This window comes from Eurytemora carolleeae, unplaced genomic scaffold (assembly GCF_000591075.1).
Source record: "Eurytemora carolleeae unplaced genomic scaffold, Eaff_2.0 scaffold2007, whole genome shotgun sequence".
In the NCBI taxonomy this organism is placed as follows: domain Eukaryota; kingdom Metazoa; phylum Arthropoda; class Copepoda; order Calanoida; family Temoridae; genus Eurytemora; species Eurytemora carolleeae.
In genome coordinates, this window is record NW_019398653.1 from 22,131 (window position 1) to 35,607 (window position 13,477).

A 13,477-nucleotide genomic window follows, 5' to 3' on the forward strand; every position below is an offset into this window, starting at 1 on the left:
TTTTTTAACCAATTTTCCTTGTTTTTAAAAATTCAATTGGATGTTTTTTAAGTGATCCTCCTTTTACAGTAGAGATGTGCATCGGTTTTGTGAATAAACTTGATTGTTCGTGAAAGATGATGTTGTTCAGGAAATAAACAAAGGATGGACGATCGACTTGGATTGTTCAGAGAAATAAAAAGCAATAGGTTTTTTTTAAATGAACCCTCAAAATTGTTTTATCGATCTTGATCGTTCATAACAATTTCTAAATCTTTACATTTACAGTATAGTTCACAAGGGTACTATTATGAGCTTTGAATGATTTAGAATAATTGAATTATCCATGTTTTTTTAAATTTGGAAAGCTGTTAATTCAATACCAACTATCAACGTGACAATTGCGGATATCTTCAGGAGAAACAATAGATGAATATCGTCAGAATTAAACTTTTCTAGCGCTAGAAAAACGACGCTAACTTCCACATTTTAAAGGTAGCCGTTTGGAATCAAACATATCCCTCTTTAAAAAAGGAACTCTTGAAATTTCAACGACAGCCTCTTGTAAGAACTCAAAATATCGGAACTATTTAAAAATCAATTGGATTACTTTTTTATTTAACCCTATCCCTGCTGGGGTACTTGAAATTCAGGATACACTAGGGGGGGGCAATTTGACCCCCCCCCCTCTAAATCCCATGTTTGATGTTCAAATATGACAAATGATAAATCATCATGGAAACCTAAGATGCTCTACTTTGAGAATCTGCAAAAAAAATTTGGAAATTTGCAAAAATTGACTTTCTTGGCAAAATCCAGTGATGTAGTAAAAATGTTTGCAAAAAAAATAAATGTCCAAAAATGATAAAATGGTTATTTTTGAAAAGCCCTTGACCATGCCATTTCAAATATGCAAACAATTGCAAAATTGTGCATAACCTGATGTGTAATTAAGAAAAAACTAATAATGAGCAAATTCTTTTGACGCGTTGTATGCAAAAAATATTTGCCAACATTTCTTTGCAAAACTTGTACAATGCATTTCCTTAAGTCATAAGCTTTCCAATATTTTAATTTTAAAAATTGTCAAAATCTGACTTAAAGTGCGTCAAAACAATGATTTAGTTTGTTACAGGAAAAAGTGGTCATTCAGGCAGTGTGCCTTGGCTCGGTTTTATACCTAAAAGGAGTCTAAGGGTATTTAGGAAAAGTCAGAAAATTTCAACAGCCTTTTACCAATACTTTTTGAGTTTTCAGTTATATAAAAAAAAACTACAGGGGGGGGGGCAAAAAATTAGGGCTAAGTTTGGGGTCAGTTTTTATAGTATTTATGTTTGCTAGAAAATGTGCGAAATATATATCTTTTTTCGTTGGACATCCATCAAGAAATTGAACAACTAAAAAGTTGATTCATCAAGAAAAATAATTCGGCCGTAAAGGAATTGAGTCTTTGCCGCAAACTCTGATTTAAAATTCCCTTATCTTTGCAACACAATGTCACTGACATTAGATATTTCAAACTAGAATTAAGATAGATCGAGAGTCATAACCCGAAATTCCGGTGGAAACTCCAGTCAAACTGACGGCAACAAATATTGGTTGGATTCACTACCCTGAATCTATTTATTTGTCACATCACTACACTGAATCTATCTATTTGTCACATCACTACCCTAAATCTATCTATTTCTCACATCACTACCCTGAATCTATCTATTTGTCACATCACTACCCTGAATCTATCTATTTCCAAAAATATCAAAATATAACTTTTCCAAACATATAAACAAATAAATTTTCAAAACTTCAGAAAAAACCTTTGTAAGACAGGTTTCACAATTCTTTATATTATTTCCGAATGCAAGGGACAATCAGCATTCAAGAAGAAGCAAAAATATTTGAGGTTTTTTTTCAAGATTTTTGCATTTTTCTCTTTCAATTTCTTCTGCTTACATATATTTACTTTTTCCTTAAATCAATCATAGAATTTTCAGAATGAACATTAATGAATTTTCAGAATGTAGGCTGATTGGTCATTATGACCAATCATTATGATCAATCATTATGATCAATTAAATATATTCATATCACGGACTTCAAATCAATTAATAATTAAAGTTTTCCCACCAATTCTTAACGAACTGGAATCTCTCAGCCAACTCATGTCCTAAATTATACAAAAATAGTCAGTCAATAGTCAATAATAAAAATACAGTAACGGTAACGACGACGACGACGACGACGACGATAACGATAATGATAATAATGATNTGATGATAATGATGATAATGATGATAATGATGATAATGATGATAATGATGATAATGATGATAATGATGATAATGATGATAATGATGATAATGATACTGATACTGATACTGATACTGATACTGATACTGATACTGATACTAATACTAATACTGATATTGATACTGGATGATGATGATGATGATAATAATATTAAATAATGATAATAATTATAATAATAATAATAATCATAATAATAATAATCATCATATGTACATAGAACTGATTAAGTTCATTGCCCCCAAGAAGCGGGGAAATGATGCATGTTAAATACAATCTAGTGTAGAAAACATAAGGCCAAGTGAATCTCAGGGTATACTGAACCCGGAGTATGGACAGCCTGACAATAAACTTCAGAGAGCATCGAACCAGTCCTTATCTGGAGAAATAGGGGAGTTTAATATGATGCCGGAGAAAGAGACATTAATTATCGGCGGAGAAAGCAATGTTATCAGTCATCTTATACCCCCCTGAGGATGGCAGTTAGGATGAAGTATCTGAAGAGAGCAGTCATATATTCGCCCTTAGGAAATTGTCATGTTTAATTAAATCAACTTGATCCAACACTATTTGTTTGTATAGTTATAATGTACATATGTGTGTGTACAACCATGTTTTGTTATTCCACTCAATCTTGGCTTTTTAATACTGAATTCTTTTCAAGTCTATAATAATCATAATAACCAGAGAGAGAAGCATTTGGTTTCTTTTATATGAAATCAAACGTGTTTTCGTCTATTATTCAACAATCTTTAAACTTACAGATTTTTTTATATTTATTAATTTAAAATGAACATGCCAACAAAAAATTATTTAAGAAAAAAGGCTATAAAATTATGTTTAAGGGGTCAAATTGTGATCGAAAGTCACAGCTTTCTGAAATATTGACAGAACTGTTAACTCCACGTGAAGTAACAATAATAATAATGATAATCCTCTCACCTGTAAAGGATGAAGAGGAATCCCCAAAATTGATATCAATCTCTAAAATATACTCTATAAATGATTATTTTTAATGTACATTTTACTGGTTAAAGGGGAAATTTTTTTTTTAAATGGAAAAAAAGAATTTCGAATTGTACCCCCTGGCGCACTCATGAGTGTCCACAAAAAAAATTCAGCCCAATCGGTTCATCCGTTTGGCTGGCTATAGAGAACTTATATACAAATGTCTTGTTTTATTATATATGTAGATATACAGATTTTCTATCTGGTTGTCTGTCTGTTTGTTTATATCCAATAAACGTAAAAACGCAGCTAAACCGATCACAAACAGAAGCTAAAATTGGTATTATTGGTATAAGAAATGTCTAGTCAATATTTGTTTCTGTTTTTTTTGTTTCTAATAAACGTCATTTTTTTGTGGCAACCCACATGACCCAAAAAAAGGTCAAAGTATGACCAATTTGAAAGATTCGGCCCATAACAAATGTTGACATTTTTGTTGGTTTTTAAAAGGCTCCACAATTTTTTTCTCAACCAAATGACAGTTGCAGATGTTATTAGAAAAAAAGAGGCAGCGCCCAAAAAGGTGAACATAATATATTAAATAACTTATAATTATTACCTAAAATAAAAACTAAAAAACATTGATGAAAGAAATTTCCAGCAAAAAAGAAAAATCGTTTCGCGAAATAAAAAATGTGAAAATTTCACGAAAAATAATACGAAAATTTCACGAAAAAAATTCGGAATTTAAAAAAAAGAAAAATGTTAGCGAAAATTATCAAAAAAGACTACAGCTTCAACACCAATTGTTTTCGCAAAAATAATTTTGCGAAATGGGCATTTTTTCTCGTGAAATTTTGCATTGTTTTTGCATTATTAGCTTAATTCATTTTCGCGAAAAAGTTTGCGAAATATGAACGAAATTTTTCGCATTTTTTCAAGAAACGTTTTGATGGAAACCCTAATCATAGTTAAAAACAAATAATGATTTGCTGGAATATTGATAGAGAAGATGATTTATAAGTTATTAGAAACAATTATGTAGGACACGTTAATCCTGAAAAAAGCATATTTGATACCTTGACGTTCACTCCAGTCATCCCCATACAGTTTTATCCTCATCTTGTAGAAAACTACCTAGCATACAAAATTATCTTGTAGAAACATACTTAGCATACAAAATTATCTTGTAGAAACATACTTAGCATATTATATTATTTTGTAGGAACATACCTAATATATTATAAATTCTTATAGAAGCATACCTAGCACATTATATTATCTTGTAGAAACATACCTAGCATATTATATTTTCTTGTAGAAACATACCTAGCATATTAAAAAATCTTGTAGAAACATACCTAGTTTATTTATATTATCTTGTATAGAAACATACCAGCATACTATATTATCTTGTAGAAACATACTTAGCATACAACATTATCTTGTAGAAACATACCTGACATATTATCTTTTCTTGTAGAAACATACCTAGCATATTAGATCAACCTGTTGAAACATGCCTAGCATACAATATTATCTTGTAGAAACATACCTAGCATACAATATTATCTTGTAGAAACATACCTAGCATATCATATTATCTTTTTGAAACATACCTAGAATACAATACTATCTTTCAGAAACATACCTAGCATACAATATTATCTTGTAGAAACATACCTAGTATACAATATTTTCTTGTTGAAACATAACTAGCATATTTGTAGACGACCATAAACCCTTAAAACTAACTCCGTGTAATGTCGACTGCAAATCATACCCCCGGAGCCAAACCCAACATTCTCCGATAAGCAGACACAACTCCAGGAAAAGTGAACCACGTTTTAATATAGTTAATGCTTAAATCTGTGATTATTGCAAGAATACAACAAATCTTTGCAACCAAACAGATATGTAATAAATTCAGGAGATGAAGCTTATTTTACTATCCTTATCGCATGTGTTGTTTATCTAGTTTACTATCGTTATTATCTATGTTATATCTGACCCTGACCGGCCAGCCCGGTCAATCTATATTCACCTGTATCAATAAATTAGTATAGTATCAACAGTCGTTTATAACGGACGTAGAGAGACAGGGTTTTGGCTAGAGAGATAGAGTCTTGAAGACTGATTATTCGAGTTAGAGTCAAGTATAGGGAGATTGATCGGGACCTAGATCGTTACAGATATTTATTTTTCAGAAGTCACAAAACGTTTTATGGGTATAGCTTATTTTCTAGTATTTTCTAGAAATATCTAGTTTTCAGACACTCAAGGTCAGAAATTCGATATTCTTTTTCATGCGAAACATAAAAATATTCGAATTTTACCAAACGAACATTTTGCGAAAATTTTGTCGAAAATGCATCAAAGTTCGAGAATTTTTTTCTACTTTCGTTTCTTTATTTTAAAAAAAAGCTTTTTTACCTCTAGTATTTCTGGTTTCCCCTGAAAGATGACCTCCTTTGCATAGTAGATTCTGTCCTGTATCTGTTTGACCAGCTCGACTTTCAAAACTTCAAGAAAGAAATATTAAATTAAAGAAATTAACGTAGAGTAACTATGATTCCCCCAAAACAGGGACATAAGGTTACTTTACGTCCCATGGGACGAATAAGTAAAATAACCACCTGCTCTGTTAAGTTTTCGGGAAAATATTTGGGCAGTTTCATCTCTGAAGACGATAAAATTGTGTACAACTACAGGGGTAGGTGATAATACCAATACAATGAAGACGACTTTCTGTTTCAATTTTAATATTTATCAAGCTTTAAGACAGCATGGATACACAAATAATTTGAAACAAAGAGAAGCTGTTATTTAAAAAACTTCTCTTTAATTACTTGTAAACTTGTACTTCGAAAAAAGCTTATTATCAATAAAAAATTAATAAAAAGTCGTCTTTATTATATTGATATTATCGCCTACTACTGTACTGTATCAGGAAATTAAATATTGCACTTCACTACAAGTTCCCGCGACCAATTAATATTTGAGTGGTATACTGGGAAATACTAATTCTAACCAAGGGGCCGGCCTCGAAGTACAGTGTAAATACAATATTATCTTATAGATTACTACAATTAAATTGTATGCATGATTTGTATCTGTAGAAAGGATTTGACCGAAAATTAACCCAATTGCATGGTCTAGTTAAAATAAACTTAATTGAACCAATAACCGTACTGTAATCAAAACTAGATAACTTATGCCAATTAAATAGGTAATTAATCTGAATGTGCTATCCCACCCTTAATATATAAACTAATAATCTGTTCTCCTCATCTGGATCTGCTATCCCACCCTCAATATCTAAATTAACCTGTTCTGCTATCTGGATCTGCTATCCCACCCTCAATATCTAAATTAACCTGTTCTGCTATCTGGATCTGCTTTCCCACCCTAAATATCTAAAATAATCTGTTCTGCTATCCCACCCTCAATATCTAAATTAACCTGTTCTGCTATCTGGATTTGCTATCCCACCCTCAATATCTAAATTAATCTGTTCTGCTATCTGGATCTCCTATCCCACCCTCAATATCTAAATTAACCTGTTCTGCTCCTTGGGTCTGCTATCCCACCCTAAATATCTAAAATAATCTGTTCTGCTACCTGGGTCTGCTATCCCACCCTAAATATGTAAATTAACCTGTTCTGCTATCTGGATCTCCTATCCCACCCTCAATATCTAAATTAACCTGTTTTGCTATCTGGATCTGCTATCCCACCCTCCATATCTAAATTAACCTGTTCTGCTATCTGGATCTCCTATCCAACCCTCAATATCTAAATTAACCTGTTTTGCTATCTGGATCTGCTATCCCACCCTCAATATCTAAATTAACCTGTTCTGCTATCTGGATCTCCTATCCCACCCTCAATATCTAAATTAACCTGTTTTGCTATCTGGATCTGCTATCCCACCCTCAATATCTAAATTAACCTGTTCTCCCATCTGGATCTGCTATCCAACCCTTTGAATCCATATTCTCCCAGTAGTTGTTGAGAACATTCTTAATCCTCTCAGACAGTTCATCCTAAAAGTCATGCAAATCCTTCAAGGGAACCGAGTTTTTGCCACAAATTCTGATTTTACAATCGCTTTATCTTTGCAATCTGATGGTGTAAGCCTTTGATATTGCAAACTATCATTATTTGATCTAACCTGAGTCATAGTTTGAAATATCTAAGGTCTCCGACATTGAAATGCAAAGATATAAGGATAAGAAAATTAGAGTTTGTGACAAAAACTCAATTCCTTTCAAGGTGTAAAATAATTATAATCTTTGTCTTAATTTTGGACCAGGGACCTGCAAGCAAATGTATCTATTTTCTTTTTCTTTTTGTTATCAGTATTTTTTAAGGATATTCCACAAAATAGTATGTTTAGGTTTATAATATTAATAAATTCAATAATAAAGTAGATATATTGTTGTGTAGATTTTTCAACTTCTCAAGAATTGAAAACACTCATTGAGTGAATAGACATGAGACCAGATTGAATGAATTAGAGAGAAGTCACTGAAATAAACACAATCGGTTCCACTGTTCTCTATTTGTATACAGGATCCTGAATCACTAATTCAAAATTCAAGAAAAAGATGCATAATTGAACCGCCTGGTCGTAGTTCAACGACTTCTTTCAATTCAGTCCATGGAGTGGAAATGTAATCGAGCTTAAACCGCATTGCTGCACCGCCAATTACAGGTTCCAATTGAGCGCTGGCTCAAATTTCGAAACACTGAATACAATTTTAAGTGGAACAAACCATGTTTAAGCCGCATCTCAAATTTGAGACGCAGTTCGAATTCTTTGAATTCAGCCTCAGGTCTCCTTATCTTTATTAATCTGGGACCCAGCAGTGCATTAGTCAAATCCATAAAGGCCGATTTTAAAGAATTTGAACCCCGTAACTTAACCGTCAATAACTGGTTCCATTCCAATAAGCCTCGGCTCAAATCTTGAAACACTAATTAGAATTTCCAGCTTAACCAACTATGTTTGAATCGTGTCTCATGTTTTAACCACCTCTAAATGTGGTTCAAATTCATTAAATTCAGCCTCTCTCTACTCCTTCATTGAAACAACTTCATCCAATTATATTGGTAAATTTACCTCTTCCGTGTCAAATGAATTGAGATATGCCCTAATATCCAGCTCCTTCTCTGTTACCATGGTAACAGTGCTCACCTTCGTACTGATCATAAAAAAGATTGACTATATTCACAAATTCTGCATGTGATATATTTTTATGAAGATAGAAAAATTTCAAAATCTTATAAAAAATCTACTTACAAATTATAAGTGGCCGATATAACCATTGGAGGTTTTCCAGTCAACCTTGAGGGGGTAGAAGTGATCTCTAACGCTGGCTCAGAACCTCGGCTGCCAGTGGAGAGCCTTGATAAAATGTTGTGTACTTTACAAAAGATATTTTCCACAGAGACAAAAAATAGAGAGAAGATATAAGAGAATTTAATTCCTTCTTACTACTTTGTATTCTGTGGTTTTTATCTTTAAATGGCAATTTTCAATTATAAAATTATATAACCAAGTAAGAATGTCCAAATTCTCAAAAAGGCGTTTATAAAAAAGACCTAGCTAGCAGCCGCACATGTCTTAACCCAAACCTGTTTAAAAGGAGTGACTGGTAATGTATGGTAGTTAAACTGAGAATGTAGTATTTTGGAGAAATTTTTCCGGATTCATTGGAGACATATAAAACGTTTTAATGATGTATAATTATTGAGTTGGAGTGCAAAGTCGACCTTCAAAATCATCCATTTGGGTAGTTACGTTTGAGAATTTATTTTTTTGAAATCATTTAAAAACAACAACAAAAATGTATCAAAAGCTCTACAGTAAATTAATTAGATGTTTAGGAGCATGTTTTCCAATAGAAAATTGTCAATAAATCAATTTTAGAATTAATTATTTCTTTTCATCATTATGTTGAATTTCTCATTCTTTACGAATTTGTTAGCAGTTTTCTACACATTCTTCAAATGTCGTCTTTTCAATAATATTTCCAGAAAATCTACAGAAAATGTTTGTGAACAATGAGAAATTACAGAAACCAATAACTGAATAAGATTACTTATTTCCAATGATAAGAGTCAATTTTAATTTTCTCAACCTGTTCCTTAACAATTGATTGGTTTACTGTATTTTTTTTTTGTTAAATTTTTGGTCGTTATTTATTAATTTAGAAAAATCGAGTCTCAAAACGTAACCACCAAAATGGATGATTTTGAAAGTAGACTTTGTGCTCAAACTCAGTAGTTTTACATCATTAAAACGTTTTATACGTCTCAAAGGAATCATAAAAAATTTCTCCACAATACTAAATTCTCAGTTCAACTACCATACATTGCCGGTCACTCCCTTTAACATAAACTGAAGATTTTGATGCGTATCCAAATCCATCTTGAAAAAATGGATTTGGATTCAGCTTGTGAACGGTAAAAATATCTTCAAGGTTTACTGATTTTTTTAACAGTTTGATAATTTTTATGCTCTCACAAGTTGACAGTTGAGATTTATGTTTTGAGAGCAAAAAGATTTGTATTGCAGGTTTTGGACCTAAGGCCGAATTTAAAGAATTTGAGCCGCGGCTCAAATTTAAGCCGCGGCTCAAATATGGTTGGTTCCAATTAAAATTGTATTATCCTTTTTAAAGATTTAAGCCGGCGCTTGACTCAATTGAAACCGTTTTTTGGCAGATTTGAGCCGCGACTAAACTTCATCAAATTCGGACACTGGATCCATCTTCGTTATATTTTTCAGGTCAAAATATAAATTCTGAGTAATGCTGTTCTGTAAGGACAGGTAAGGTGCTTTGGAAAACAGTTCAGTGTAAATTTCAAGTGATGCAAATTGTGAATTTTTCATTCAGGAAAATGTTTTATAAAAAGTGACAAATACCTTTCAAAAGCATCATTCAGTTTCTTGAATGCATCTTTGGCTCCAGGATGGGAGTTCTTGTCCGGATGAACCTTTAACGACATCTTTTTAAAGGACATCTTCAAACTTGAACCAGCAGGAAGCACATCGTTCAAAGTCTAAAGCACAAAGAAAAGTTAATGATACCAAATAAGATCATCTGTGTCCGAATTTAATGAATTTAAGCCGCGTCTCAAATCCCCCAAAAACAGGTTTCAATTGAGCGCCAGCTTAAATCTTGAAAAATGGAATAAAATTTAAGTGGGACCAACCATGTTTGAGCCGCGGCTCAAATTCTTTAAATTTGGCCTCGGATTGAGTTTTAACTTCCACAATCTAATTACCAAGTGGATCAAGTTTGGTAAAAGAACTTTAGTACTTATCTGTAATAATTATGGCAAGTTTCCTGTTGTTGAAGTATATCAAGGAATAGTGATTTATTAAATTAAATGGAGATTCAAGTGTAAAAGTTAAACATCAATTCTGTACAATTTCTTAAGGATTTAATTAAGAAAAAAGTTCATTATGTAAAAATTACCTTTGCCGATAGTATTTGTTTTATGGCATTCTCTTTATCATCAGATAGCCTAGAATCTGCTTCTGGAGCCAGCGAGTTCAAATCTTTATCCAGGGCAAGAACAACACTAAAACAGTAGAGAATTTTAACTGAATTTTTTCTTGATTTCTTGATGAAGTATGTATGTTTAATAGTATGATGTTAATTACTTCAATTAGAGTTTAAAAAAGTAAAAAAATATTTTTCTAAATATTTTTAAAAGTTCCCCCTTCCCCCCCCCCCCGAAATTAATGCTCTTGGGAACAAAATTTAGTCAACTAAGGGCAAGTTTTTTTTACCCTTTTTATAACTTTTTACTTTAAAATTTGTTAATTTAAACCTAAAAAGCCATTTATGAAAATAAATATCTACCACTCTTAAAAACTTAAAAGCTTACTATTTTTTTACGTTCTCTGACAGAACCAACACTCGAACCTTGGTGTACTCCTCTGGGCTGTCTTTGTTTAAACAGTTAAATCCAGTTTCCTCGAGTCCCTTAGCAATCCTACTTGATAAACTTGGGTCCAGAAAAACACTCCAAAACCCTCTAAATAAAAATATAACATGAATAAGACAAATTAAGATTTATAAATCTGCTTACTTCAAATCCATTTCTGTCAGATCTTGCATCATCACTCGACCATTTCTCACAGGCAAACTTAATAAAAATTACTTTAATGAAAGTTAAGAGCCCAGCAAGAGAACCCTTGGTGCGGTAAAATTTATACTTTTCTAAAAAAGTAATTATACCCAATTTTATCATCTTTTGAAATTAAAATTAACTTTTTTCATGCAGACTTAAGACATTTGAGAATGTCGTTGTAATAACTTAAATTCCCTCTGTTGGGGTCGGTAATGTTGATTGGTAACGTTGGTCGGTAAAGTTGGTCGGTAATGTTGGTCGGTAATGTTTGTTTGTCGCTCATGTTGGTCGGTAATGTTGGTCGGTAATGTTGGTCGGTAATGTTGGTTGGTAATATTGGTCGGTAATATTGGTCGGTAATATTGGTCGGTAATGTTGGTCGGTAATATTGGTCGGTAATGTTGGTCGGTAGGTGGTAAAACTAAGCATTTACCTGATAGGGCTTGGGCCATATCCGCAATGATTAAACAACTCTTCACCCAAACTGAAAATAGAAACCAAAAAATTAGATCTAACACATTAAAAAAGCCTTTAGCAAGAGTATGAGAAAAAAAAATACTATTTTATATTTACATAAAATTCAAAAAATAAACTATCTAGAACAAATAAAGAAATTTATTAAATTTATGTTTGATGAAAACTGGTTATAAAGATGAAAGTTAATTGAGAGATAAAATTAAAAAATTTGAGAGTTTTCTCTATAAGATAACAAACTAAAACAGAAGAATTGAGTCTTTGCCACAAACTCCAATTTTCTAACTCTGTAACCGGCTAGTATAAACCATTGATATTTCAAGCATAGAATATTTGATCTAAACCTATTCATAGTTTGAAATATTAAAGGTCTACGACATTGAGGTAAAAAGATTAGAAAATTAGAGTTTGTGACAAAAACTCAATTCCATTATGAAAGTTAATTGGGTGATAAAACAAAACTAAGCATAAAATTTAAAAAAATTGCGAGTTTACTCTATTGGATAATAAATAACAAATAATTGGATATAAGCAAAGACAACCTGAAGATGAATTCAGCAGTGGAACCCATTTTCTGATTAAGTGCTTCCTTGAAGATGTTTTCAACCTTAGTATCATCATAGCCTGGATTACAAACAAAACAATTCTTATTCTTAGGGGAGGGCACGGTTATGGTGCCCCTGAAAAAAATTCCCGGATGTGCGCAGTGTGACCCATTTTTTGGGAAGCATTAGGGTAAAACAAGCTCAAATTAAAAATTTTAGCATCTTAAAATTATTCTTCTAATTTGGCCATTTCACCGTTTTTTCCCGCCAATGTTGGCCCTTACAACCATTCTCGGCTAAATTGGGTTATTTCTGTAAATATTTAGGGATTTTAAAATGTGATAACATTTTGGAAATCATTTAACTTGGTATTGACGATATCTGGCAGGATGTTTCTGAATATTTTTATTTTTGATTGTCAAATATTTAGAAAACGGTGAAAAATCACGTTTTTTTTTACAACTTTCTTTAGCAACATCTGGGCTAGGAGTGGTTAAAGTAAATTGAGAAAAGAGGCCTGAAAGAGAATTTTAAATTTTGCCATTAAACTGAAATGTACCTTGCATAAAGGTTTCTCCTGAAGTGAACACAGATCCAGCCTGACTTAATCCAGCCACACTTGGACTTAATCCAGCCACACTTGGACTTAATCCAGCCACATTTGGACTTTACAAACAAAACATTTTATATTTATTGGAATATTGATTATCAAACTTTCCTTTGAAAATTCATAAAGGTATATTCCATAATGATGGAAATATACAACTTTGGCACGAAAATTGACAAGAGCAAACCAATCTGAAGTCAGAACAGGAGTGTAGATCTCTGATCTTATCCCATTACGATCTGATCTTATTTGATCCAATCTACTTTGATCTGAGGTAGGACCTTGTGTTTGGAGTATAGTTAATCTTAAACAATCCAATGTGGGTATTTTTAAACTGAAGGATCAGTGCTTGATCCCTCAATTTAAGTTATCCCAGCAGAGTATGACCACCACGCAGAATATCAAAGAATTAGATTAATCATTAACCCTATCCCCGCTGGGGTACTTGAAAACCAGGATACGCTGG

General features: G+C 32.3%; 1 protein-coding gene across 1 annotated transcript; it reads right to left on the reverse strand.

The window, feature by feature from the left end:
* Positions 1-1,753: 1,753 nt before the first annotated feature.
* On the reverse strand, positions 1,754-13,086 carry LOC111717566 (uncharacterized). Its single transcript, XM_023493066.1, has 14 exons — positions 12,964-13,086; positions 12,402-12,483; positions 11,819-11,869; positions 11,344-11,400; positions 11,140-11,289; positions 10,725-10,830; positions 10,169-10,305; positions 8,540-8,644; positions 8,360-8,441; positions 7,187-7,280; positions 5,668-5,756; positions 4,314-4,371; positions 3,229-3,270; positions 1,754-2,146 (listed from the first exon to the last, which is right to left on the reverse strand). The coding sequence occupies exons 1-14, from the start codon at positions 12,968-12,970 to the stop codon at positions 2,085-2,087; spliced, it is 1,122 nt and encodes a 373-aa protein (XP_023348834.1). The 5' UTR covers positions 12,971-13,086; the 3' UTR covers positions 1,754-2,084.
* Between the last annotated feature and the right edge of the window lie 391 nt (positions 13,087-13,477).

What these genes read in the sequence shown, in the direction of transcription:
- LOC111717566 (XM_023493066.1), bottom strand. An exon ending in ATATCGGCCACTTATAATTT is followed by an intron (nt 8,442 to 8,539) that starts GTAAGTAGATTT and finishes TTTTATGATCAG; the next exon opens with TACGAAGGTGAGCACTGTTA. An exon ending in GGAAACCAGAAATACTAGAG is followed by an intron (nt 4,372 to 5,667) that starts GTAAAAAAGCTT and finishes TTTGTATGCTAG; the next exon opens with GTAGTTTTCTACAAGATGAG.